The 27,479-nt window shown below is 50.2% G+C and overlaps 1 protein-coding gene across 1 annotated transcript in view; it reads right to left on the reverse strand.

The window, feature by feature from the left end:
• Nucleotides 1-27,479, reverse strand: part of LOC112237442 (lysosomal-trafficking regulator-like) — a gene marked incomplete at its 5' end in the record, with an annotated part of 134,499 nt that overhangs the window by 94,527 nt on the left and 12,493 nt on the right. Inside the window, 9 exon segments of the mRNA XM_042305698.1 lie at nucleotides 1,519-1,777; nucleotides 1,780-1,905; nucleotides 1,908-2,508; nucleotides 2,745-2,900; nucleotides 4,606-4,762; nucleotides 4,881-4,981; nucleotides 6,394-6,567; nucleotides 6,814-7,358; nucleotides 18,003-18,093. Coding sequence (XP_042161632.1) covers nucleotides 1,519-1,777; nucleotides 1,780-1,905; nucleotides 1,908-2,508; nucleotides 2,745-2,900; nucleotides 4,606-4,762; nucleotides 4,881-4,981; nucleotides 6,394-6,567; nucleotides 6,814-7,358; nucleotides 18,003-18,093 — 2,210 coding nt within the window.

Consider the following 27,479-nt stretch of genomic DNA (forward strand, 5'->3'; position numbering starts at 1 on the left):
GGGCAGGAGGGAGGGACGGGGGGAGAGAAGGGGGCAGGAGAGAGGGACGGGAGGAGAAGGGGGCAGGAGGGAGGGACGGACGGGGGCAGGAGGGAGGGACGGGAGGAGAATTGGGCAGGAGAGAGGGACGGGAGGAGAAGGGGGCAGGAGAGAGGGACGGGAGGAGAAGGGGGCAGGAGAGAGGGACGGGAGGAGAAGGGGGCAGGAGAGAGGGACGGGAGGAGAAGGGGGCAGGAGAGAGGGACGGGAGGAGAAGAGGGCAGGAGGGAGGAGAAGGGGTTAGGAGAAAGGGACGGGAGGAGAAGGGGTCGGGAGGGATGGGAGGAGAAGGGGAGAGAGGAGGAGAAGGGGGCAGAAGAGAAGGGGGCAGAAGAGAAGGGGGCAGGAGAGAGGGACGGGAGGAGAAGGGGGCAGGAGAGGGGACGGGAGGAGAAGGGGGCAGGAGTGAGGGACGGGAGGAGAAGGGGGCAGGAGTGAGGGACGGGAGGAGAAGGGGGCAGGAGAGGGGACGGGAGGAGAAGGGGGCAGGAGAGAGAGACAGGAGGAGAAGGGGCCAGGAGAGAGGGACGGGAGGAGAAGGGGCCGGGAGGAGAAGGGGGGAGGAGAGGGGACGGGGGCAGGAGGAGGGACGGGAGGAGAATGGGGCAGGAGTGAGGGACGGGAGGAGAAGGGGGCAGGAGAGAGGGACGGGAGGAGAAGGGGGCAGGAGGGAGAAGGGAGGGACGGGAGGAGAAGGGGGCAGGAGGGAGGAGAAGGGAGGGACGGGAGGAGAATGGGGCAGGAGAGAGGGACGGGAGGAGAAGGGGGCAGGAGAGAGGGACGGGAGGAGAAGGGGGCAGGAGGGAGGAGAAGGGGTTAGGAGAAAGGGACGGGAGGAGAAGGGGTCGGGAGGGATGGGAGGAGAAGGGGAGAGGAGGGAGGAGAAGGGGGTCGGGAGGGATGGGAGGAGAAGGGAGAGGAGGGAGGAGAAGGGGTCAGGAGGGATGGGAGGAGAAGGGGGCAGAAGAGAAGGGGGCAGAAGAGAAGGGGGCCGGGAGAGAGGGACGGGAGGAGAAGGGGGCAGGAGAGAGGGACGGGAGGAGAAGGGGGCAGGAGAGAAGGACGGGAGGAGAAGGGGGCAGGAGAGAGGGACAGGAGGAGGAGGGGCCAGGAGAGAGGGACAGGAGGAGAAGGGGCCAGGAGAGAGGGACGGGAGGAGAAGGGGCCGGGAGAGAGGGACGGGAGGAGAAGGGGCCGGGAGAGAGGGACGGCAGGAGAAGGGGCCGGGAGAGAGGGACGGCAGGAGAAGGGGCCAGGAGAGAGGGACGGGAGGAGGAGGGAGGGATGGGAGGAGAAGGGGCCAGGAGAGAGGGGACGGGACGAGGAGGGAGGAATGGGAGGAGAAGGGGCCAGGACTGAGGGACGGGAGGAGAAGGGGAGAGAGGGACGGGAGAAGGGGCCAGGAGAGAGGGACGGGAGGCGACTGGAGGAGGGGACAAGACAGAGAAGTAAAGAAGGTAAAGACACCACCGTCCTCACCTGGACTTGAGCAGGGTTGGTAGTGTCTGCAGGTAGACCAGTAGCACCTCTACAGGTAGACACTGGACGTGGTAGGAGCACACCTGGCTACACGCTGTAGACACACCCAGTTGTTGGGCGTGATGCACTAGCTCCACCCCCCTCTGCAGTACAGGGTTGAAGATGTGAGTGTAGAGCTGCCATTGGACCACAGTGTTCCCTCTCAACATCAAGTGACACATGTGTCCCGCGACCTGTTGGCTGAGTGCCTGGTCCTCCCGAACACCAGCCCCTGGTACGCCTCCAGGGCCTCCCACTTCCACAGCATGTCCTCTGCTCCCCCTCCGCTGGGGAGGATACCATGGGAACGGTAGCTCAAAGTGGGGGACGACACTCCGACCTCCCCTGCTGGAGCGTCTCCTCCAGGCCCGGCAGCTGACTGCTGTCCAGAGTACAGATGTTACAGGAGGCTAGCTTAGCTTTCTCAGAGGGCTGGCCACCACCTAACTGATCCAGGATCAGCCGGGAGAGGACAGAGAGGATGTGGGACTGGTAGGAGCGGAGCCCTGGGGCCTGGAAGGCGTGGAGGAGAGGGCCGACTACAGACCGAGGGTCCATACAGCAGCAGATCCCCACAGCCTGGACCCCAGCTAGGACCTGGAGCACCGCTGGCCCACTGGAGGACAGGCGCTGGAGCAGACGGAGACACTGGTGGGCACAGGCTGCCAGGCAACAGCACCTCTCTGGGTAACGCACCACGTCATCCAACCCCTCCTTCCCCTCGGTCTCTTCGAAGGGGTTACGGCGGGCGGCCTGTTTGAAAGCAGAGACGGGGAGTCCGGAGAGGTCGCGGTGATGATGCAGGAAGTGAGAGTATTCACAGCGACGGTGGCGACGGCGGGCGCAGACGGACTGGTGCAGTTGCTCTGACTTAGCGGTCTTCACGGAGCTGATGATCTTTAGGACCCCGGAGAGGAGTCCTTTTAGACGATCTGCTGCCTCACCCCCCACCTGAGTTGGGACGTAACGGAAATTCATTTTTTGACTGTGTTTTTAATCCATGATACATTTGTGTGTGTATCGTTGAACTCAACTCTGCGAGCCAAATTCACCAGACACAAATTAAGCCAAGTGATGGACTAAAATGCAAGCTCAGTGGATAATCTATTTTTAGTCCAAGACTAGCCTTAATCTGTGTCTGGGAAGCTAGCCCCCATTGATCTAGTAAATAAATGTATCAATCAAACCTCAGAATCCCGGGCGCGGCCCAGCCCTTCTAGCCTCAGAACGGTGACCTCAAACAGCTCCAGGCCGCGATGCTGGATGAACTCATGAAGCAGCTCTAGCGCTTGACTGAAGAAGAAGGGATTGGGGGCCGAGGCATGGAGACACCCCAACAGCACCTGGACATCCCATTAGATTAATAGAACGGTTTAAGAAATACAAAAATTATCCTACATCAGCAAATGGTACCGAATTCACAAAATAGTTCACTACTTTAACCAGAACACCCTAGCCACCCCTGGATTACAATAGATTAATGATGTGGTGTTCTACAGGGATCTATTCTTGGACCTCTTATAGATTAATGATGTGGTGTTCTACAGGGATCTATTCTTGGACCTCTTATAGATTAATGATGTGGTGTTCTACAGGGATCTATTCTTGGACCTCTTATAGATTAACGATGTGGTGTTCTACAGGGATCTATTCTTGGACCTCTTATTTCTATTAAACTGAACAGAAATATAAAACAACACGTAAAGGCTGAAAAAAAAAACACCAAAAAACAGCCATTTCCATACGCACAAAACAGCTATTTCTCTCAAATTGTGTAAAAATGTGTTTACATCCCAGTTAGTGAGCATTTCTCATTTACCAAGATAATCCATCCACCTGACAGGTGTCAAATATTACAGAAGGTGCACCTTGTGCTGGGGACAATAAATAATACATTTACTGAAAAATGGAGGGGGAAAAAAGTGGAAAATAAAATACATCTGTGCAGTTTTGTCACAGTCAAGTTTTAATGATGTATACAGAGAACAGGGTACCATTTGCACTCCTAGTAAGGAATGGCTAAAAACGTAACTACTGAAGGAGGGAAATACAACATACTATGGGGAGTCGCACTCTAGCGACTTCAGTCGAAGGATCTACAATCACGCCTGACAAGGCCAATGAAATCCGCACCTCGCTGGAAGCCCCGCCTTCCACAGGTGATAAGCGCGAGACTTCAATTTAATACCGCTCTTCACCGAGCCAAGGAACGGGTAATGCGGAGGTGCCCTACACGTTTACCCGAGGCCATAGACATGAGCAGGGAGACTTTGGAGGAGCGACTCTCCAAACCCAGCGCCAAGTTGACGCAGACAGACATGGCAGCTCTTCTAGCTCCTAAGCAACGGTGCAGTATTTAGTTTTGTTGTGTGTAATTTCTTACATTATTAGCCGAGAATGTTTTCTGTGTTACTACATACAGCAGGAAACAGCTTTTGGATATCAGTGTGGGGGTGACTCACGAGCATTACAATTTTCCCAAATTGGGATCCTTTGTTCGTACCCCCCAGGGCAATTGAACTAATCCCAGAGGCTGCTCCAAGACGCTGACAGAGAAGAGGTATTCGGAGTGGACTTCTAGTCCGACTCAGGAGGCGCGCACTCCGTCCACCGCTTCTGACTTTATTACTCTAATGTTCAGTCTCTGGACCATAAAGTAGACTAGCTCAGGGCGAGGATCTCCTTCCAGAGAGACATCACTTGACCGTAACATACTCTGTTTCACGGGAACATGGCTCTCTCGGGATATACTGTCCCCATCCATCCAGCCAGCTGGGTTCTCAGTACATTGCGCAGACAGGAATTAAGAACTCTCCGGGAAGAAGAAAGGCGGTAGTGTAGGCGGTAGGCGGTATGTTTCATGATTAACTACTGTGATTGTGACATACAGAAACTCAAGTCCTTTTGTTCACCCGACCTAGAATACCTCACAATCACAGTCACAGCCATGTATATTCTAAAGTAGTGCACTATATAGGGAATAGTGCTCTGTTCTAAAGTAGTGCTCTATGTAGGGAATAGGGTGCCATGTGGGACAACAGTCCATACCTGCAGTACACCCTCCAGCAGCTCAGGTAACAGCAGGGAGCGGTGCCTCCAGCGGGAGAAAGAGAAGTCCTCCTGCACCTCCTGCAGGGTCTTCTTGGTTCTGGGAGCGAATGGGTCAACCTGTCTCTCCAGGCAGGACCTGATCTTCAGCGTGGCTCTGAATACAATAGACAGGATGTACAATGGTTTCAGCTGCCAGTTTAGTTCGGTTCCCAGTTTAGAGCCAGCAACCTTCCGGCTGCCGGTCGTGTTCTCTAACCTCTTTGGCTACGTACCTGAGCAGGTCGGTCAGGCTGCGTCGCAGGCTGTCTGGTAGAGCCTCACTCTGACCCACGTCCACTGACATCAGGTGGAGGATGGTCCTTAGCAGCATCCTCTGAGAAGAGACGGATCAGACTCATCTGAGCTAGTCGTACTCGGGTATGGAAGTTAAGGATTATGGGCACCGGCCAGTCAGGCTGGTAGATCACATTTTCTCTACTAGCCTGGATGATGTTCCACTACCCAAGAGTCCAAAATGTATGCCATACTTCAGATTACTTTTGGGCTAGTTTGGCATATTTCCTACTAGCCTGGTCTGAAAATACAAGCCTGGGGCTAATGTGGACTATCTTAATGTCCATCACTCATGGTCATACTTACAGGCATAGTACAACAAAACCAACACTTGCAACATTACAAACTATCACAATACAAGGACAAAAATGCCAAAACATCCCACCACAATGTCAAAACATCCCACCACAATGCCAAAACATCCCACCACAATGTCAAAACATCCCACCACAATGCCAAAACATCTCCCACCACAATGCCAAAACATCCCACCACAATGCCAAAACATCCCACCACAATGCCAAAACATCCCACCACAATGACAACATCCCACTACAATGCCAAAACATCCCACCACAATGCCAAAACATCCCACCACAATGCCAAAACATCCCACCACAATGACAAAACATCCCACCACAATGACAAAACATCCCACCACAATGCCAAAACATCCCACCACAATGCCAAAACATCCCACCACAATGCCAAAACATCCCACCACAATGCCAAAATCCCACATCCCACCACAATGCCAAAACATCCCACCACAATGCCAAAACATCCCACCACAATGACAACATCCCACTACAATGCCAAAACATCCCACCACAATGCCAAAACATCCCACCACAATGCCAAAACATCCCACCACAATGCCAAAACATCCCACCACAATGCCAAAACATCCCACCACAATGCCAAAACATCCCACCACAATGCCAAAACATCCCACCACAATGCCAAAACATCCCACCACAATGCCAAAACATCCCACCACAATGACAACATCCCACTACAATGCCAAAACATCCCACCACAATGACAAACATCCCACCACAATGACAAAACATCCCACCACAATGACAAAACATCCCACCACAATGACAAAACATCCCACCACAATGACAAAACATCCCACCACAATGACAAAACATCCCACCACAATGACAAAACATCCCACCACAATGACAAAACATCCCACCACAATGCCAAAACATCCCACCACAATGACAAAACATCCCACCACAATGACAAAACATCCCACCACAATGACAACACATCCCACCACAATGCCAACACATCCCACCACAATGACAACACATCCCACCACAATGACAACACAATGTCAATAGTAAGTACAGCACAATGTGTAAAAGACCAATTAATGCATTGACATTAAGTATTTAATTATTATATTCAATGAAGAAAAATATAATTAAAAAGGTGTACCTGGACCAGGGCGATGGGTTCCTCTGTCCAGCCTCCAGCCAGCTCCTCCACCCCCTCTCCTCCTCCCCCCGGACCACAACAGTCTCCAAACTCGGTAAGGATCTCAGTGAGGGTCGGTACCACACTGACAGCCAGACCCGGGTTGTGGTTGATGCTCATGTCAAATTTACACACCTTGAAAAAAACATTTTAATTAATTAATTATTTTTTTGAGGTGGGGGGGTCATATTTAAAATACATATATAGAGATAATGCAACCACTTCAGAACAACAGTACATTTACCATGATTTAGTATTAAAAAAACAAAGTCTACCAACCAATTTCCATTGTGGTCCGGGTTGTGTTAAAAATGGACAGCTTGAGCAAAGGCTGACAAGGCTGTGCACCGGGCACTTTACATTCAACAATTTAAAAAATACCTTTTCCAGGAGCGAGAGCAGAACATGACAGAGGTCGAAGGGAGAGTTCTCCATCCTGTTGAATATGGACATGGCAGCTGGGTCAGTCAGGGTCTCTGTGTCCAGGGTGGTCTGGGACCCCCCCAGCGACCGAGGTTGGGGGTAGAGCGGGAAAGGCGAAGCCATGGTCTTTTCGGGAGGGGGGACAGGAGGCGAGGGTAATAAGCGAGCCTCCGAACGGTGATGCTGGCAGCTCACACGGATCGTAGAACCGCGAGAACGTCGACTACGCACTCCACCGGTGCCACCGGTGCCGGCCTTGTTGTCAGAGTTGGCGTCTGAGTCAGAGGTGGAGAGCTGGGAGCGACGAGCATCCCTTACGGAGTAGCGCTGAGCGGTGCGGCGGGAGCGACGCAGGACCTTCCAGGTGGAGCTGCTGCTGCTGCCACCGCGGGACTGCTTCTCAGAGTGCAACGCACCGGTCTTCTGGTCTTTCCCCGCCCTCTGGGGGGCGGCATTCACCTCCTGGCTCAAGAACACTTCCAGCAGAGACAGCAGGGTGAAATCTGGCAACACAGAAACTACTGTAAGGCAGGGTGAAATCAGGCAACACAGAAACTACTGTAAGGCAGGGTGAAATCAGGCAACACAGAAACTACTGTAAGGCAGGGTGATATCAGGCAACACCGAAACAACTAAGGCAGGGTGAAATCAGGCAACACAGAAACTACTGTAAGGCAGGGTGAAATCAGGCAACACAGAAACTACTGTAAGGCAGGGTGAAATCAGGCAACACAGAAACTACTGTAAGGCAGGGTGAAATCAGGCAACACAGAAACTACTGTAAGGCAGGGTGAAATCAGGCAACACAGAAACTACTGTAAGGCAGGGTGAAATCAGGCAACACCAAAACAACTAAGGCAGGGTGAAATCAGGCAACACAGAAACTACTGTAAGGCAGGGTGAAATCAGGCAACACAGAAACTACTGTAAGGCAGGGTGAAATCAGGCAACACAGAAACTACTGTAAGGCAGGGTGAAATCAGGCAACACAGAAACTACTGTAAGGCAGGGTGAAATCAGGCAACACCAAAACAACTGTAAGGCAGGGTGAAATCAGGCAACACCAAAACAACTAAGGCAGGGTGAAATCAGGCAACACAGAAACTACTGTAAGGCAGGGTGAAATCAGGCAACACAGAAACTACTGTGAGGCAGGGTGAAATCAGGCAACACAGAAACTACTGTGAGGCAGGGTGAAATCAGGCAACACAGAAACTACTGTAAGGCAGGGTGAAATCAGGCAACACAGAAACAGAAACTACTGTGAGGCAGGGTGAAATCTGGCAACACAGTCTGTAATGGCCTGTAGGGCTTGACAGCTCCAGTCTGTAATGGTCTGTAGGGATTGACAGCTCCAGTCTGTACGGATTGACACCTCCAGTCTATAAAGGTCTGTAGGGATTGACAGCTCCAGTCTAATGGTCTGTAGGGATTGACAGCTCCAGTCTAATGGTCTGTAGGGATTGACAGCTCCAGTCTGTAGGGATTGACAGCTCCAGTCTGTAATGGTCTGTAGGGATTGACAGCTCCAGTCTGTAAAGGTCTGTAGGGATTGACAGCTCCAGTCTGTAGAGATTGACAGCTCCAGTCTGTAAAGGTCTGTAGGGATTGACAGCTCCAGTCTGTAGGGATTGACAGCGCCAGTCTGTAAAGGTCTGTAGGGATTGACAGCTCCAGTCTGTAGGGATTGACAGCTCCAGTCTAATGGTCTGTAGGGATTGACAGCTCCAGTCTGTAAAGGTCTGTAGGGATTGACAGCTCCAGTCTAATGGTCTGTAGGGATTGACAGCTCCAGTCTAATGGTCTGTAGGGATTGACAGCTCCAGTCTAATGGTCTGTAGGGATTGACAGCTCCAGTCTGTAATGGTCTGTAGGGATTGACAGCTCCAGTCTGTAAAGGTCTGTAGGGATTGACAGCTCCAGTCTGTAAAGGTCTGTAGGGATTGACAGCTCCAGTCTAATGGTCTGTAGGGATTGACAGCTCCAGTCTAATGGTCTGTAGGGTTTGACAGCTCCAGTCTGTAGGGATTGACAGCTCCAGTCTGTAATGGTCTGTAGGGATTGACAGCTCCAGCCTAATGGTCTGTAGGGATTGACAGCTCCAGCCTAATGGTCTGTAGGGATTGACAGCTCCAGTCTAATGGTCTGTAGGGATTGACAGCTCCAGTCTGTAGGGATTGACAGCTCCAGTCTGTAATGGTCTGTAGGGATTGACAGCTCCAGTCTGTAGGGATTGACAGCTCCAGTCTGTAGGGATTGACAGCTCCAGTCTGTAAAGGTCTGTAGGGATTGACAGCTCCAGTCTATAAAGGTCTGTAGGGATTGACAACTCCAGTCTGTAAAGGTCTGTAGGGATTGACAGCTCCAGCCTAATGGTCTGTAGGGATTGACAGCTCCAGTCTAATGGTCTGTAGGGATTGACAGCTCCAGTCTGTAGGGATTGACAGCTCCAGTCTGTAATGGTCTGTAGGGATTGACAGCTCCAGTCTAATGGTCTGTAGGGATTGACAGCTCCAGTCTGTAAAGGTCTGTAGGGATTGACAGCTCCAGTCTGTAAAGGTCTGTAGGGATTGACAGCTCCAGTCTAATGGTTTGTAGGGATTGACAGCTCCAATCTGTAGGGATTGACAGCTCCAGTCTGTAAAGGTCTGTAGGGATTGACAGCTCCAGTCTGTAGGGATTGACAGCTCCAGTCTGTAATGGTCTGTAGGGATTGACAGCTCCAGTCTGTAGGGATTGACAGCTCCAGTCTGTAAAGGTCTGTAGGGATTGACAGCTCCAGTCTGTAGGGATTGACAGCTCCAGTCTGTAGGGATTGACAGTTCCAGTCTGTAATGGTCTGTAGGGATTGACAGCTCCAGTCTGTAATGGTCTGTAGGGATTGACAGCTCCAGTATGTAGGGATTGACAGCTCCAGTCTGTACGGATTGACAGTTCCAGTCTGTAATGGTCTGTAGGGATTGACAGCTCCAGTCTGTAATGGTCTGTAGGGATTGACAGCTCCAGTCTGTAATGGTCTGTAGGGATTGACAGCTCCAGTCTGTAATGGTCTGTAGGGATTGACAGCTCCAGTCTGTAATGGTCTGTAGGGATTGACAGCTCCAGTCTGTAATGGTCTGTAGGGATTGACAGCTCCAGTCTAATGGTCTGTAGGGATTGACAGCTCCAGTCTAATGGTCTGTAGGGATTGACAGCTCCAGTCTGTAGGGATTGACAGCTCCAGTCTGTAGGGATTGACAGCTCCAGTCTGTAGGGATTGACAGCTCCAGTCTGTAATGGTCTGTAGGGATTGACAGCTCCAGTCTGTAGGGATTGACAGCTCCAGTCTGTAAAGGTCTGTAGGGATTGACAGCTCCAGTCTGTAGGGATTGACAGCTCCAGTCTGTAGGGATTGACAGTTCCAGTCTGTAATGGTCTGTAGGGATTGACAGCTCCAGTCTGTAATGGTCTGTAGGGATTGACAGCTCCAGTATGTAGGGATTGACAGCTCCAGTCTGTACGGATTGACAGTTCCAGTCTGTAATGGTCTGTAGGGATTGACAGCTCCAGTATGTAGGGATTGACAGCTCCAGTCTGTACGGATTGACAGTTCCAGTCTGTAATGGTCTGTAGGGATTGACAGCTCCAGTCTGTAATGGTCTGTAGGGATTGACAGCTCCAGTCTGTAATGGTCTGTAGGGATTGACAGCTCCAGTCTAATGGTCTGTAGGGATTGACAGCTCCAGTCTAATGGTCTGTAGGGATTGACAGCTCCAGTCTAATGGTCTGTAGGGATTGACAGCTCCAGTCTGTAATGGTCTGTAGGGATTGACAGCTCCAGTCTGTAGGGATTGACAGCTCCAGTCTGTAAAGGTCTGTAGGGATTGACAGCTCCAGTCTGTAGGGATTGACAGCTCCAGTCTGTAGGGATTGACAGCTCCAGTCTGTATAGGTCTGTAGCGATTCCAATGGTACCTGATTAACAACCTTAGAGACAAGGTGTTGGCACACTACAGACGATCAATTACTTTAATTTGTCAAAAATCAATAACAGGCTTTGAAGCAACAACAGAAAAGCGCCTACGGTACAGTTCACCAGTCATCTACTTCTAGCACATTCTTCAATGCTAGGCATAACACCATGTAAAGTACACGGCCTTCAGAAAGTATCCACAGCCCTTGACTTTTTCAGCACTTTGGTGGTGTGAAAGTGGGATTCAAATTGATTTGTCATTTTCTGTCAATGATCTACACAAAATGCTCAGTAAACAGAATGTCACATGTGCAACCAGATGGAAAAAACCTAGAGACCACCTTTACTCCACACACAGACGCATAAAACTCTTCCTCACCCACCATTTGGCAAATCTGACCGTAATTCTATCCTCCTGAAAAAACTAAAGCAGGAAGTACCAGTGACTAGATCAACACTTAAGGTCAGATGAAGCAGATGCTAAGCTACAGGACTGTTTTGCACAAACTGGAATATGTTCTGGGATTCATCCAATGGCATTGAGGAGTTTACCACCTCAGTCACTTGGTATTCAGGACAAAAGGTTCATTTCTTTGTCACATTTTTTACAGTACTAGTTTAGTGCCTTGTTGCAAACAGGATGCACGTTTTGGGAATATATGTATTCTGTAGAGACTTCCTTCTTTTCACTCTGTCCTTTAGGTTAGTATTGTGGAGTAACTACAATGTTGTTGATCCATCCTCAGTTCTCTCTTATCACAAAATAAGAATTTGTTCTTAACTGACTTGCCTAGTTAAATAAAGGTAAAAAAAAAAAGGCCTCATAGTTAAAATCCCTGAGCAGTTTCCTTCCTCTCCGTCAACTGACTCCTGTATCTTTGCAGTGACTGGGTGTATTGATACACCATCCAAAGTGTCATTAATAACTTCACCAGGCTCAAAGGGATATTCAATGTCTGCTTTCATTATTGTTTTTTTTACCCATCTTCCAATAGGTGCCCTTCTTTGCGAGGCCCTGGAAAACCTCCCTGGTCTTTGTGGTTGAATCTGTGTTTGAAATTCACAGCTCGACTGAGGGACAGATAATTGTGTAATTGTGTGTGGGATACAGAGATGAGGTAGTTGTTCAAAAATCATGTTAAACACCAATATTGCCCATGCAATTTATTATGGGACTTCTTAACTTGTTTTTAAAATTTTTACTCAACATATTTAGGTTTACCATAACAAAGGGGTTCAATACTTACTGACTGAAGACATTTCAACTTTTCATTTGGAAAACTTTCAAAAACTTAATTCCACTTTGACATGTGGTATTGTGGGTGGGCCAGTGACAAAAACATTTTAAATTCAGGCTGTAAAACAACAAAATGTAGAAAAAGTAAATGAGTGTGAATACTTCCTGAAGGCTCTGTAGTTGTCACTTCAGTACTAAGTGTGATGGACGTCATTGTTCAAGACTATATCTTCCCCTTCCTTACCGAGCTCCAACTAATTATTCTCTGCCTCATATTTCTAGAGGAGTTTACATCTTATAAAATAATGTATGTATATCAAAAGGTGTTCAAATCAACTATTAATCGAGGCGGTGTGCTGAACTAATATAACAGAAGCTAATAAGACAACTATGTATGAGGAGCATGTTAAAAGAGATTAGCAGGACGACACTAAATACCCGTCAGCCTGAGGTCAATCAGCTTCAGTAGGCATCCATCCATCCACAGCTCCAGTAGACATCCATCTATCCATCCATTCATCCACAGCTCCAGTAGGCATCCATCCATCCATCCACAGCTCCAGTAGGCATCCATCCTACCATTGACAGCTCCAGTAGGCATCCATCTATCCATCCATCCATCCTCAGCTCCAGTAGGCATCCATCCATCCACAGCTCCAGTAGGCAACCATCCATCCATCCACAGCTCCAGTAGGCATCCATCCACAGCTCCAGTAGGCATCCATCCATCCACAGCTCCAGTAGGCATCCATCCATCCAGCCACAGCTCCAGTAGGCATCCATCCAGCCATCCACAGCTCCAGTAGGCATCCATCCAGCCATAGCTCCAGTAGGCATCCATCCATCCATAGCTCCAGTAGGCATCCATCCATCCACCCACAGCTATAGGCAACCATCCATCCATCCACAGCTCTAGTAGGCATCCATCTATCCATCCATCCATCCTCAGCTCCAGTAGGCATGCATGCATCCATCCATCCACAGCTCCAGTAGGCATCCATCCATCCCTCCACAGCTCCAGTAGGCATCCATCTATCCATCCACAGCTCCAGTAGGCAACCATCCATCCCTCCACAGCTCCAGTAGGCAACCATCCATCCATCCACAGCTCTAGTAGGCATCCATCCATCCATCCACAGCTCCAGTAGGCATCCATCCATCCATCCACAGCTCCAGTAGGCATCCATCCATCCATCCACAGCTCCAGTAGGCATCCATCTATCCATCCACAGCTCTAGTAGGCATCCATCCATCCATCCATCCACAGCTCCAGTAGGCATCCATCTATCCATCCTGAGTTCCAGTAGGCATCCATCCATCCATCCATCCATCCATCCACAGCTCCAGTAGGCATCCATCCATCCATCCATCCACAGCTCCAGTAGGCATCCATCCATCGCTCCAGTAGGCATCCATCTATCCATCCTGAGTTCCAGTAGGCATCCATCCATCCATCCACAGCTCCAGTATGCATCCATCCATCCATCCACAGCTCCTGTAGGCACCATCTATCCATCCACAGCTCCTGTAGGCATCCATCTATCCATCCATCCATCCTCAGCTCCAGTAGGCATCCATCCATCCACAGCTCCTGTAGGCATCCATCTATCCATCCACAGCTCCAGTAGGCATCCATCCACAGCTCCAGTAGGCATCCATCCATCCACAGCTCCAGTAGGCATCCATCCATCGCTCTAGTAGGCATCCATCTATCCATCCATCCACAGCTCCAGTATGCATCCATCTATCCATCCACAGCTCCAGTAGGCAACCATCCATCTATCCATCCACAGCTCCAGTAGGCATCCATCCACAGCTCCAGTAGGCAACCATCCATCTATCCATCCACAGCTCCAGTAGGCATCCATCCATCTATCCATCCACAGCTCCAGTAGGCATCCATCCATCCACAGCTCCAGTAGGCAACCATCCATCTATCCATCCACAGCTCCAGTAGGCATCCATCTATCCATCCATCCATCAATTATCAGCTCCAGTAGGCTTCCATCCATCCACAGCTCCAGTAGACAACCATACATCCATCCATCCACAGCTCCAGTAGGCAACCATCCATCCATCCACAGCTCCAGTAGGCATCCATCCATCCATAGCTCCAGTAGGCAACCATCCATCCATCCACAGCTCCAGTAGGCAACCATCCATCCATCCACAGCTCCAGTAGGCATCCATCCATCCATCCACAGCTCCAGTAGGCATCCATCCATCCACAGCTCCAGTAGGCATCCATCCATCCACAGCTCCAGTAGGCATCCATCCATCCATCCATAGCTCCAGTAGGCATCCATCCATCCATCCATAGCTCCAGTAGGCATCCATCCATCCATCCATAGCTCCAGTAGGCATCCATCCATCCATAGCTCCAGTAGGCATCCATCCATCCATAGCTCCAGTAGGCATCCATCCATCCATAGCTCCAGTAGGCATCCATCCATCCATAGCTCCAGTAGGCATCCATCCATCCATAGCTCCAGTAGGCATCCATCCATCCATAGCTCCAGTAGGCATCCATCCATCCATCGCTCCAGTAGGCATCCATCCATCCATAGCTCCAGTAGGCAACCATACATCCACAGCTCCAGTAGGCAACCATCCATCCATCCACAGCTCCAGTAGGCAACCATCCATCCATCCACAGCTCCAGTAGGCAACCATCCATCCATCCATCCACAGCTCCAGTAGGCAACCATCCATCCATCCATCCACAGCTCCAGTAGGCAACCATCCATCCATCCATCCACAGCTCCAGTAGGCAACCATCCATCCATCCATCCACAGCTCCAGTAGGCAACCATCCATCCATCCATCCACAGCTCCAGTAGGCAACCATCCATCCATCCATCCACAGCTCCAGTAGGCAACCATCCATCCATCCATCCACAGCTCCAGTAGGCAACCATCCATCCATCCACAGCTCCAGTAGGCAACCATCCATCCATCCATCCATCCACAGCTCCAGTAGGCAACCATCCATCCATCCATCCATCCACAGCACCAGTAGGCAACCATCCATCCATAGCTCCAGTAGGCAACCATCCATCCATCCAGTAGGCAACCATCCATCCATCCACAGCTCTATTAGGAAACCATCCATCCACAGCTCCAGTAGGCAACCATCCATCCATCCATCCACAGCTCCAGTAGGCAACCATCCATCCATCCACAGCTCCAGTGGACAACCATCCATCTATCCATCCACAGCTCCAGTAGGCATCCATCTATCCATCCATCCATCAATTATCAGCTCCAGTAGGCATCCATCCATCCGCAGCTCCAGTAGACAACCATACATCCATCCATCCATCCACAGCTCCGGTAGGCAACCATCCATCCATCCACAGCTCCAGTAGGCATCCATCCATCCACAGCTCCAGTAGGCAACCATCCATCCACAGCTCCAGTAGGCAACCATCCATCCATCCACAGCTCCAGTAGGCATCCATCCATCCATCCACAGCTCCAGTAGGCATCCATCCATCCACAGCTCCAGTAGGCATCCATCCATCCATAGCTCCAGTAGGCATCCATCCATCGCTCCAGTAGGCATCCATCCATCGCTCCAGTAGGCATCCATCCATCGCTCCAGTAGGCATCCATCCATCCATCGCTCCAGTAGGCATCCATCCATCCATCGCTCCAGTAGGCATCCATCCATCCATCGCTCCAGTAGGCAACCATACATCCACAGCTCCAGTAGGCAACCATCCATCCACAGCTCCAGTAGGCAACCATCCATCCACAGCTCCAGTAGGCAACCATCCATCCACAGCTCCAGTAGGCAACCATCCATCCACAGCTCCACTACGTAACCATCCATCCACAGCTCCAGTAGGCAACCATCCATCCATCCACAGCTCCAGTAGGCAACCATCCATCCATCCACAGCTCCAGTAGGCAACCATCCACCCATCCACAGCTCCAGTAGGCAACCATCCATCCATCCACAGCTCCAGTAGGCAACCATCCATCCATCCACAGCTCCAGTAGGCAACCATCCATCCATCCATCCATCCACAGCTCCAGTAGGCAACCATCCATCCATCCACAGCTCCAGTAGGCAACCATCCATCCATCCACAGCACCAGTAGGCAACCATCCATCCATAGCTCCAGTAGGCAACCATCCATCCATCCAGTAGGCAACCATCCATCCATCCACAGCTCTATTAGGAAACCATCCATCCACAGCTCCAGTAGGCAACCATCCATCCATCCACAGCTCCAGTAGACAACCATTCATCTATCCATCCACAGCTCCAGTAGGCATCCATCTATCCATCCATCCATCAATTATCAGCTCCAGTAGGCATCCATCCATCCACAGCTCCAGTAGGCATCCATCCATCCACAGCTCCAGTAGTCAACCATCCATCCACAGCTCCAGTAGGCATCCATCTATCCATCCACAGCTCCAGTAGGCATCCATCTATCCATCCATAGCTCCAGTAGGCATCCATCCATCCATAGCTCCAGTAGGCATCCATCCATCCATAGCTCCAGTAGGCATCCATCCATCCATAGCTCCAGTAGGCATCCATCCATCCATAGCTCCAGTAGGCATCCATCCATCCATAGCTCCAGTAGGCAACCATCCATCCATAGCTCCAGTAGGCAACCATCCATCCACAGCTCCAGTAGGCAACCATCCATCCATCCACAGCTCCAGTAGGCAACCATCCATCCATCCATCCACAGCTCCAGTAGGCAACCATCCATCCATCCATCCACAGCTCCAGTAGGCAACCATCCATCCATCCACAGCTCCAGTAGGCAACCATCCATCCATCCACAGCTCCAGTAGGCAACCATCCATCCATCCATCCACAGCACCAGTAGGCAACCATCCATCCATCCATCCACAGCTCCAGTAGGCAACCATCCATCCATCCATCCACAGCTCCAGTAGGCAACCATCCATCCATCCACAGCTCCAGTAGGCAACCATCCATCCATCCACAGCTCCAGTAGGCAACCATCCATCCATCCATCCACAGCACCAGTAGGCAACCATCCATCCATAGCTCCAGTAGGCAACCATCCATCCAGTAGGCAACCATCCATCCATCCACAGCTCTATTAGGAAACCATCCATCCACAGCTCCAGTAGGCAACCATCCATCCATCCATAGCTCCAGTAGACAACCATCTATCCAACCATCCATCCATTATCAGCTCCAGTAGGCATCCATCCATCCACAGCTCCAGTAGACAACCATCCATCCATCCATCCACAGCTCCAGTAGGCAACCACAGCTCCAACCATCCATCCATCCAACCACTCACTGTTGGGTTGTATAACTGTTGTTCTATATAACTCACTGCTCTCAAACTAGAATACGTCAATGTTTACAGCTACAATATCCATCAATCCATCCACTCCTGGGTTGTGTTAGGACACACGGCAGACGAAGTCACCAGTAGTTTTGTTACAGTTGTATAGATGTGTGTGTTAGGACACACGGCAGACCAAGTAACCAGTAGTTTTGTTACAGTTGTATAGATGTGTGTGTTAGGACACATGGTAGAGGAAGTCACCAGTAGTTTTGTTACAGTTGTATAGATGTGTGTGTTAGGACACATGGTAGAGGAAGTCACCAGTAGTTTTGTTACAGTTGTATAGATATGTGTGTTAGGACACATGGTAGAGGAAGTCACCAGTAGTTTTGTTACAGTTGTATAGATATGTGTGTTAGGAAACATGGTAGAGGAAGTCACCAGTAGTTTAGGTAGTTAGGTTGGTTTTACCTGTGTTAGTGATGAAGGTGTGTAGTGTGGAGGACCTACCTGGTGTTTTACAGGTAGCAGGTGTACACTGTGAAGGCGGTGTGTGTTAGTGATGGTGTGTAGTGTGGAGGACCTACCTGGTGTTTTACAGGTAGCAGGTGTACACTGTGAAGGCGGTGTGTGTTAGTGATGAAGGTGTGTAGTGTGGAGGACCTACCTGGGGCCTTCTCCTCCTGAACAGGTATCTTCCAGACCAGTGGCAGTAGAGACAGCAGCAGGGTTAGCAGCTCCTCTCGACAGGTCAGCTCCTACAGAGAGAGAGTGTCGGTTAGCTATAATATTCTCTCTCTCTCTACAGGTCAGCTCCTACAGGGAGAGTGTCTCGGTTAGCTAGAATATTCTCTCTCTCTCTACAGGGAGACAGCGTTTCGGTTAGCTAGAATATTCTCTCTCTCTCTCCCCCCCTCTCTCTCTACATGTCAGCTCATACAGGGACAGACATACAGTCTTAGTTAGCTAGAAGATTCTACTTCTCTCTTGCTCTCTGTTCACACCTTCTGAAGTAATATCACGCCATCCCACTAACAGTCCAGACAAATGACTGTATAGGTCCGGGCAGAATGAGAGAGACTTTCTAGGAAATTCTCTCTCTCCTTGTATGTCCTCATGTTCACTCAGTCACTCAGGACATCCAGCACAAGCAACCCTGGAGGAAAGCAGAGGACATCCACTGGCCATGGAACCAGAGAGAAGTTAAGGCTGGACATGAAAATGCTTCACCCTGCTGAACAGGCATCTTCCTGTGGCAGCAGAGAGAGCAGCAGGTTTACATAAAGAGTTCAACCTAATTCATATCCCAAGCCAGTACGCAACACCAGAACCCAGGTAGCTACGCAAAATGACCGTTTTGCATATTTGCGTAGCAAAAGCACGCAACTGTGTGATGCCCCAAAACGTGTAAAATGATGCAACTATGCAGGATTGCCATTTCGCAGAAGGCAAACACGCGTTTGTGTAATGTAGAAATCAGGCTTTAACCATCCAGGGTAGGGCAGCAGTAGGTACTTGCAGCGCAGCAGTAAGTAGAGTAGGTGCAGGGCAGCAGTAGGTACTTGCAGCGCAGCAGTAAGTAGAGTAGGTGCAGGGCAGCAGTAGGTACTTGCAGGGCAGCAGTAAGTAGAGTAGGTGCAGGGCAGCAGTAGGTACTTGCAGGGCAGCAGTAGATACTTGCAGGGCAGCAGTAAGTAGAGTAGGTGCAGGGCAGCAGTAGGTACTTGCAGGGCAGCAGTAGATACTTGCAGGGCAGCAGTAAGTAGAGTAGGTGCAGGGCAGCAGTAGGTAGAGTAGGTGCAGGGCAGCAGTAAGTAGAGTAGGTGCAGGGCAGCAGTAAGTAGAGTAGGTGCAGGGCAGCAGTAAGTAGAGTAGGTGCAGGGCAGCAGTAGGTACTTGCAGGGCCGCAGTAGGTAGAGTAGGTGCAGGGCAGCAGTAGGTAGAGTAGGTGCAGGGCAGCAGTAAGTAGAGTAGGTGCAGGGCAGCAGTAAGTAGAGTAGGTGCAGGGCAGCAGTAGGTACTTGCAGGGCCGCAGTAAGTAGAGTAGGTGCAGGGCAGCAGTAGGTAGAGTAGGTGCAGGGCAGCAGTAAGTAGAGTAGGTGCAGGGCAGCAGTAGGTACTTGCAGGGCCGCAGTAAGTAGAGTAGGTGCAGGGCAGCAGTATATGTACTTCCGGCGCCGACAGAGATGGCCGCCTCGCTTCGCGTTCTAGGAAACTATGCAGTTTTTTGTTTTTTACGTGTTATTTCTTACACTAGTACCCCAGGTCATCTTAGGTTTCTTTACATACAGCCGAGAAGAACTACTGAATATAAGATCAGCGTCAACTCACCATCAGTACGACCAAGAATATGTTTTTCGCGATGCGGATCCTGTGTTCTGCCTTACAACCAGTGTAACCGAGTGGATCACATGCAGCGACCAAAAAAAAAAAACGACTCAGAAAAAGAGGGAAACGAAGCGGTCTTCTGGTCAGACTCCGGAGACGGGCACATCGTGCACCACTCCCTAGCATTCTTCTTGCCAATGTCCAGTCTCTTGACAACAAGGTTGATGAAATCCGAGCAAGGGTAGCATTCCAGAGGACATCAGAGACTGTAACGTTCTCTGCTTCACGGAAACATGGCTAACTGGAGAGACGCAATCCGAGCGGTGCAGCCAACGGGTTTCTCCACGCATCGCGCCGACAGAGACAAACATCTTTCTGGTAAGAAGAGGGGCGGGGGCGTATGCCTTATGACTAACGTGACATGGTGTGATGAAAGAAACATACAGGAACTCAAATCCTTCTGTTCACCTGATTTAGAATTCCTCACAATCAAATGTAGACCGCATTATCTACCAAGAGAATTCTCTTCGATTATAATCACAGCCGTATATATCCCCCAAGCAGACACATCGATGGCTCTGAACGAACTTTATTTAACTCTCTGCAAACTGGAAACGATTTATCCGGAGGCTGCATTCATTGTAGCTGGGGATTTTAACAAGGCTAATCTGAAAACAAGACTCCTAAATTTTATCAGCATATCGATTGCGCAACCAGGGGTGGAAAGACCCTGGATCATTGTTACTCTAACTTCCGCGACGCATATAAGGCCCTGCCCCGCCCCCTTTCGGAAAAGCTGACCACGACTCCATTTTGTTGATCCCTGCCTACAGACAGAAACTAAAACAAGAAGCTCCCACGCTGAGGTCTGTCCAACGCTGGTCCGACCAAGCTGACTCCACACTCCAAGACTGCTTCCATCACGTGGACTGGGAGATGTTTCGTATTGCGTCAGACAACAACATTGACGAATACGCTGATACGGTGTGCGAGTTCATTAGAACGTGCGTTGAAGATGTCGTTCCCATAGCAACGATTAAAACATTCCCTAACCAGAAACCGTGGATTGATGGCAGCATTCGTGTGAAACTGAAGGCACGAACCACTGCTTTTAATCAGGGCAAGGTGTCTGGTAACATGACTGAATACAAACAGTGCAGCTATTCCCTCCGCAAGGCTATCAAACAAGCTAAGCGCCAGTACAGAGACAAAGTAGAATCTCAATTCAACGGCTCAGACACAAGAGGTATGTGGCAGGGTCTACAGTCAATCACGGACTACAGGAAGAAACCCAGCCCAGTCACGGACCAGGATGTCTTGCTCCCAGGCAGACTAAATAACTTTTTGCCCGCTTTGAGGACAATACAGTGCCACTGACACGGCCTGCAACGGAAACATGCGGTCTCTCCTTCACTGCAGCCGAAGTGAGTAAGACATTTAAACGTGTTAACCCTCGCAAGGCTGCAGGCCCAGACGGCATCCCCAGCCGCGCCCTCAGAGCATGCGCAGACCAGCTGGCCGGTGTGTTTACGGACATATTCAATCAATCCCTACACCAGTCTGCTGTTCCCACATGCTTCAAGAGGGCCACCATTGTTCCTGTTCCCAAGAAAGCTAAGGTAACTGAGCTAAACGACTACCGCCCTGTAGCACTCACATCCGTCATCATGAAGTGCTTTGAGAGACTAGTCAAGGACCATATCACCTCCACCCTACCTGACACCCTTGACCCACTCCAATTTGCTTACCGCCCAAATAGGTCCACAGACGATGCAATCTCAACCACACTGCACAGTGCCCTAACCCATCTGGACAAGAGGAATACCTATGTGAGAATGCTGTTCATCGACTACAGCTCGGCATTCAACACCATAGTACCCTCCAAGCTCGTCATCAAGCTCGAGACCCTGGGTCTCGACCCCGCCCTGTGCAACTGGGTACTGGACTTCCTGACGGGCCGCCCCCAGGTGGTGAGGGTAGGCAACAACATCTCCTCCCCGCTGATCCTCAACACTGGGGCCCCACAAGGGTGCGTTCTGAGCCCTCTCCTGTACTCCCTGTTCACCCACGACTGCGTGGCCATGCACGCCTCCAACTCAATCATCAAGTTTGCGGACGACACAACAGTGGTAGGCTTGATTACCAACAACGACGAGACGGCCTACAGGGAGGAGGTGAGGGCCCTCGGAGTGTGGTGTCAGGAAAATAACCTCACACTCAACGTCAACATAACTAAGGAGATGATTGTGGACTTCAGGAAACAGCAGAGGGAACACCCCCCATCCACATCGATGGAACAGTAGTGGAGAGGGTAGCAAGTTTTAAGTTCCTCGGCATACACATCACAGACAAACTGAATTGGTCCACTCACACAGACAGCATCGTGAGGAAGGCGCAGCAGCGCCTCTTCAACCTCAGGAGGCTGAAGAAATTCGGCTTGTCACCAAAAGCACTCATAAACTTCTACAGATGCACAATCGAGAGCATCCTGGCGGGCTGTATCACCGCCTGGTATGGCAACTGCACCGCCCTCAACCGTAAGGCTCTCCAGAGGGTAGTGAGGTCTGCACAACGCATCACCGGGGCAAACTACCTGCCCTCCAGGACACCTACACCACCCGATGCTACAGGAAGGCCATAAAGATCATCAAGGACATCAACCACCCGAGCCACTGCCTGTTCACCCCGCTGCCATCCAGAAGGCGAGGTCAGTACAGGTGCATCAAAGCTGGGACCGAGAGACTGAAAAACAGCTTCTATCTCAAGGCCATCAGACTGTTAAACAGCCACCACTAACATTGAGTGGCTACTGCCAACACACTGTCAATGACACTGACTCTACTCCAGCCACTTTAATCATGGGAATTGATGGGAAATGATGTAAATATATCACTAGCCACTTTAAACAATGCTACCTTATATAACCCTACATTGTTCATCTCATATGCATACGTTGATACTGTACTCTATATCATCGACTGCATCCTTATGTAATACATGTATCACTAGCCACTTTAACTATGCCACTTGGTTTACATACTTATCTCATATGTATATACTGTACTCGATATCATCTACTGTATCTTGCCTATGCTGCTCTGTACCATCACTCATTCATATATCCTTATGTACATATTCTTTATCCCCTTACACTGTGTATGACAGTAGTTTTTTTTTTGAATTGTTAGTTAGATTACTTGCTCGTTATTACTGCATTGTCGGAACTAGAAGCACAAGCATTTCGCTACACTCGCATTAACATCTGCTAACCATGTGTATGTGACAAATAAAATTTGATTTGATTTGATTAGGTAGAGTAGGTGCAGAGCAGCAGTAAGTAGAGTAGGTGCAGGGCAGCAGTAAGTAGAGTAGGTGCAGGGCAGCAGTAGGTACTTGCAGGGCAGCAGTAGGTAGAGTAGGTGCAGGGCAGCAGTAAGTAGAGTAGGTGCACGGCAGCCGTTGATACTTGGCAGGCCCGCCGTAGGTACTTGGCAGGGCCGCCAGTAGGTACTTGGCAGGGCCGCAGTAGGTGCTTGCAGGGCCGCAGTAGGTGCTTGCAGGGCCGCAGTAGGTGCTTGCAGGGCCGCAGTAGGTGCTTGCAAGGCCGCAGTAGATGCTTGCAGGGCCGCAGTAGGTGCTTGCAAGGCCGCAGTAGGTGCTTGCAAGGCCGCAGTAGGTGCTTGCAAGGCCGCAGTAGGTGCTTGCAAGGCAGCAGTAGATGCTTGCAGGGCAGCAGTAGATGCTTGCAGGGCAGCAGTAGGTACTTGCAGGGCAGCAGTAGGTACTTGCAGGGCAGCAGTAGGTACTTGCAGGGCAGCAGTAGGTACTTGCAGGGCAGCAGTAGGTACTTGCAGGGCAGCAGTAGGTACTTGCAGGGCAGCAGTAGGTACTTGCAGGGCAGCAGTAGATGCTTGCAGGGCAGCCATTGATGCTTGCAGGGCAGCCGTTGATGCTTGCAGGGCAGCAGTAGATGCTTGCAGGGCAGCAGTAGATGCTTGCAGGGCAGCAGTAAGTGGAGTAGGTGCAGGGCAGCAGTAAGTGGAGTAGGTGCAGGGCAGCAGTAAGTGTAGTAGGTGCAGGGCAGACGTAAGTGGAGTAGGTGCAGGGCAGCAGTAAGTGGAGTAGGTGCAGGGCAGCAGTAAGTAGAGTAGGTGCAGGGCAGCAGTAAGTGGAGTAGGTGCAGGGCAGCAGTAAGTGGAGTAGGTGCAGGGCAGCAGTAAGTGGAGTAGGTGCAGGGCAGCAGTAAGTGGAGTAGGTGCAGGGCAGCAGTAAGTGGAGTAGGTGCAGGGCAGCAGTAAGTGGAGTAGGTGCAGGGCAGCAGTAAGTGGAGTAGGTGCAGGGCAGCAGTAAGTGGAGTAGGTGCAGGGCAGCAGTAAGTGGAGTAGGTGCAGGGCAGCAGTAGGTACTTGCAGGGCAGCAGTAAGTAGAGTAGGTGCAGGGCAGCAGTATGTACTTGCAGGGCAGCAGTAAGTAGAGTAGGTGCAGGGCAGCAGTAAGTGGAGTAGGTGCAGGGCAGCAGTAAGTAGAGTAGGTGCAGGGCAGCAGTAGGTACTTGCAGGGCAGCAGTAAGTAGAGTAGGTGCAGGGCAGCCGTTGATGCTTGCAGGGCACCAGTAAGTGGAGTAGGTGCAGGGCAGCAGTAGGTACTTGCAGGGCAGCAGTAAGTAGAGTAGGTGCAGGGCAGCAGTAAGTAGAGTAGGTGCAGGGCAGCAGTAAGTAGAGTAGGTGCAGGGCAGCAGTAAGTGGAGTAGGTGCAGGGCAGCAGTAAGTAGAGTAGGTGCAGGGCAGCAGTAGGTACTTGCAGGGCAGCAGTAAGTAGAGTAGGTGCAGGGCAGCCGTTGATGCTTGCAGGGCACCAGTAAGTGGAGTAGGTGCAGGGCAGCAGTAGGTACTTGCAGGGCAGCAGTAAGTAGAGTAGGTGCAGGGCAGCAGTAAGTAGAGTAGGTGCAGGGCAGCAGTAAGTAGAGTAGGTGCAGGGCAGCAGTAAGTGGAGTAGGTGCAGGGCAGCAGTAAGTGGAGGGCAGCAGTAAGTGGAGTAGGTGCAGGGCAGCAGTAAGTGGAGTAGGTGCAGGGCACCAGTAAGTGGAGTAGGTGCAGGGCAGCAGTAAGTGGAGTAGGTGCAGGGCAGCAGTAAGTGGAGTAGGTGCAAGGAGGGACTGGTATGGGGTGTCCTACTTGGTTCTCCTTGATTTACCCCTGTCAGTTGCCAGTAAGAGCCTACTGTGTGTGACTATGTACTGCGTGGCTTGGGATATGTGGTGTGTGCATGACAGCCTCTCTCTAAATATCTTCTCTACTCCTCTGTGACCCACGACCAGAGCATTCCTCATCAGGGAGAGAGAATGCAGTGCCTTAACGTGTGAATTAAAACCAAATAAGACTAAGTGTACGTCCCCCCTATGAGGGCTCTGGTCTAAAATAGTGCACTATATAGGGTATAGGGGTCTGGTCTAAAGTAGTGTACTACATAGGGAATAGGGCACTGGTCTAAAATAGTGCACTATATAGGGTATAGGGGTCTGGTCTAAAGTAGTGTACTACATAGGGAATAGGGCTCTGGTCTAAAGTAGTGTACTACATAGGGAATAGGGCTCTGGTCTAAAGTAGTGTACTACATAGGGAATAGGGCTCTGGTCTAAAGTAGTGCACAATATAGGGAATAGGGCTCTGGTCTAAAGTAGTGCACTATATAGGAATAGGGCTCTGGTCTAAAGTAGTGTACTACATAGGGAATAGGGTTCCATTTAGGATGCGGTGCAAAGCTCTGTGCAGCACATGAATCCAGAAAGCTAGTAGAGACAGGGACGAGCTGTCTACCTGATCAGTAACGAGCTGTCTCCCTCATCAGTAACAGATCGATACAGGGACGAGCTGTCTCCTGATCAGTAACGAGCTGTCTACCTGATCAGTAAAAGATCGATACAGAGACGAGCTGCCTCCCTCATCAGTAACAGATCGATACAGAGACGAGCAGTCTCCTGATCAGTAACAGATCGATACAGAGACGAGCAGTCTCCTGATCAGTAACAGATCGATACACAGACGAGCAGTCTCCTGATCAGTAACAGATCGATACAGACGAGCAGTCTCCTGATCAGTAACAGATCGATACACAGACGAGCAGTCTCCCTGATCAGTAACAGATCGATACACAGACGAGCAGTCTCCTGATCAGTAACAGATCGAGACAGAGGGGTACAGACATGACTGGGAATACAGACATGCATCTTTTGGTAACAGATATCTTAAAAATACAAATTAAAAAGTATGTGGATCAGAGAACCTGTCAGAATCTGGTGGGACCATTCGCCTCATGCAGCATGACACATCTCCTTCACAGAGTTGATCAGGCTGTTTGTGGCCTGTGGAATGTTGTCCCACTCCTCTTCAATGGCTGTGTGAAGTTACTGGATATTACAGAGAACTGGAACACGCTGTCGTACACATTGATCCAGAGCATCCCAAACATGCTCAATGGGTGACATGTCTGGTGAGTACGCAGGCCATGGAAGAACTGGGACATTTTCAGCTTCCAGGAATTGTGAACAGATCCTTGCGACATGGAGCTGAGCATTATCATGCTGAAACATGAGGTGATGGGAGAGGATGAATGGTACGACAATGGGGCTCAGGATCTCGTCACGCTATCAATAATATGCAATTGTGTTCGTTGTACGTACAGTGGGGAGAACAAGTATTTGATAACCTGCAAATTCGTCAGTGTTTCCTACTTACAAAGCATTTAGAGGACTGTCATTTGTATCATAGGTACATTTCAACTGTGAGAGATTGAATCTAAAACAAAGATCCAGAAAATCACATTGTATGATTTTTAAGTAATTAATTTGCATTTTATTGCATGACATAAGTATTTGATCACCTACCAACCAGTAAGAATTCCGGCTCTCACAGACCTGTTAGTTTTTCTTTAAGAAGCCATTCTGTTCTCCACTCATTACCTGTATTAACTGCACCTGTTTGAACTCGTTACCTGAATAAAAGACACCTGTCCACACACTCAATCAAACAGACTCCAACCTCTCCACAATGGCCAAGACCAGAGACTGTGTAAGGACATCAAGGATCAAATTGTAGACCTGCACAAGGCTGGGATGGGCTACAGGACAATAGGCAAGCAGCTTGGTGAGAAGGCAACAACTGTTGGCGCAATTATTAGAAAATGGAAGAAGTTCAAGATGACGGTCCATCACCCTCGGTCTGGGGCTTCATGCAAGATCTCACCTCATGGGGCATCAATGATCATGAGGAAGGTGAGGGATCAGCCTAGAACTAAACGTCAGGACCTGGTCAATGACCTGAAGAGAGCTGGGACCACAGTCTCAAAGAAAACCATTAGTAACACACTACACCGTCATGGATTAAAATCCTGCAGCGCATGCAAGGTCCCCCTGCTCAAGCCAACACATGTCCAGGCCCGTCTGAAGTTTGCCAATGACCATCTGGATGATCCAGAGGAGGAATGGGAGAAGGTCATGTGGTCTGATGAGACAAAAATAGAGCTTTTTGGTCTAAACTCCACTCGCCGTGTTTGGAGGAAGATGAAGGATGAGTACAACCCCAAGAACACCATCCCAACCATGAAGCATGGAGGTGGAAACATCATTCTTTGGGGATGCTTTTCTGCAAAGGGGACAGGACGACTGCACCGTATTGAGGGGAGGATGGATGGGGCCATGTATCGCGAGATCTTGGCCAACAACCTCCTTCCCTCAGTAAGAGCATTGAAGATGGGTCGTGGCTGGGTCTTCCAGCATGACAACGACCCGAAACACACAGCCAGGGAAACTAAGGAGTGG

Source organism: Oncorhynchus tshawytscha, linkage group LG24, assembly GCF_018296145.1.
Source record: "Oncorhynchus tshawytscha isolate Ot180627B linkage group LG24, Otsh_v2.0, whole genome shotgun sequence".
In the NCBI taxonomy this organism is placed as follows: Eukaryota; Metazoa; Chordata; class Actinopteri; order Salmoniformes; family Salmonidae; genus Oncorhynchus; species Oncorhynchus tshawytscha.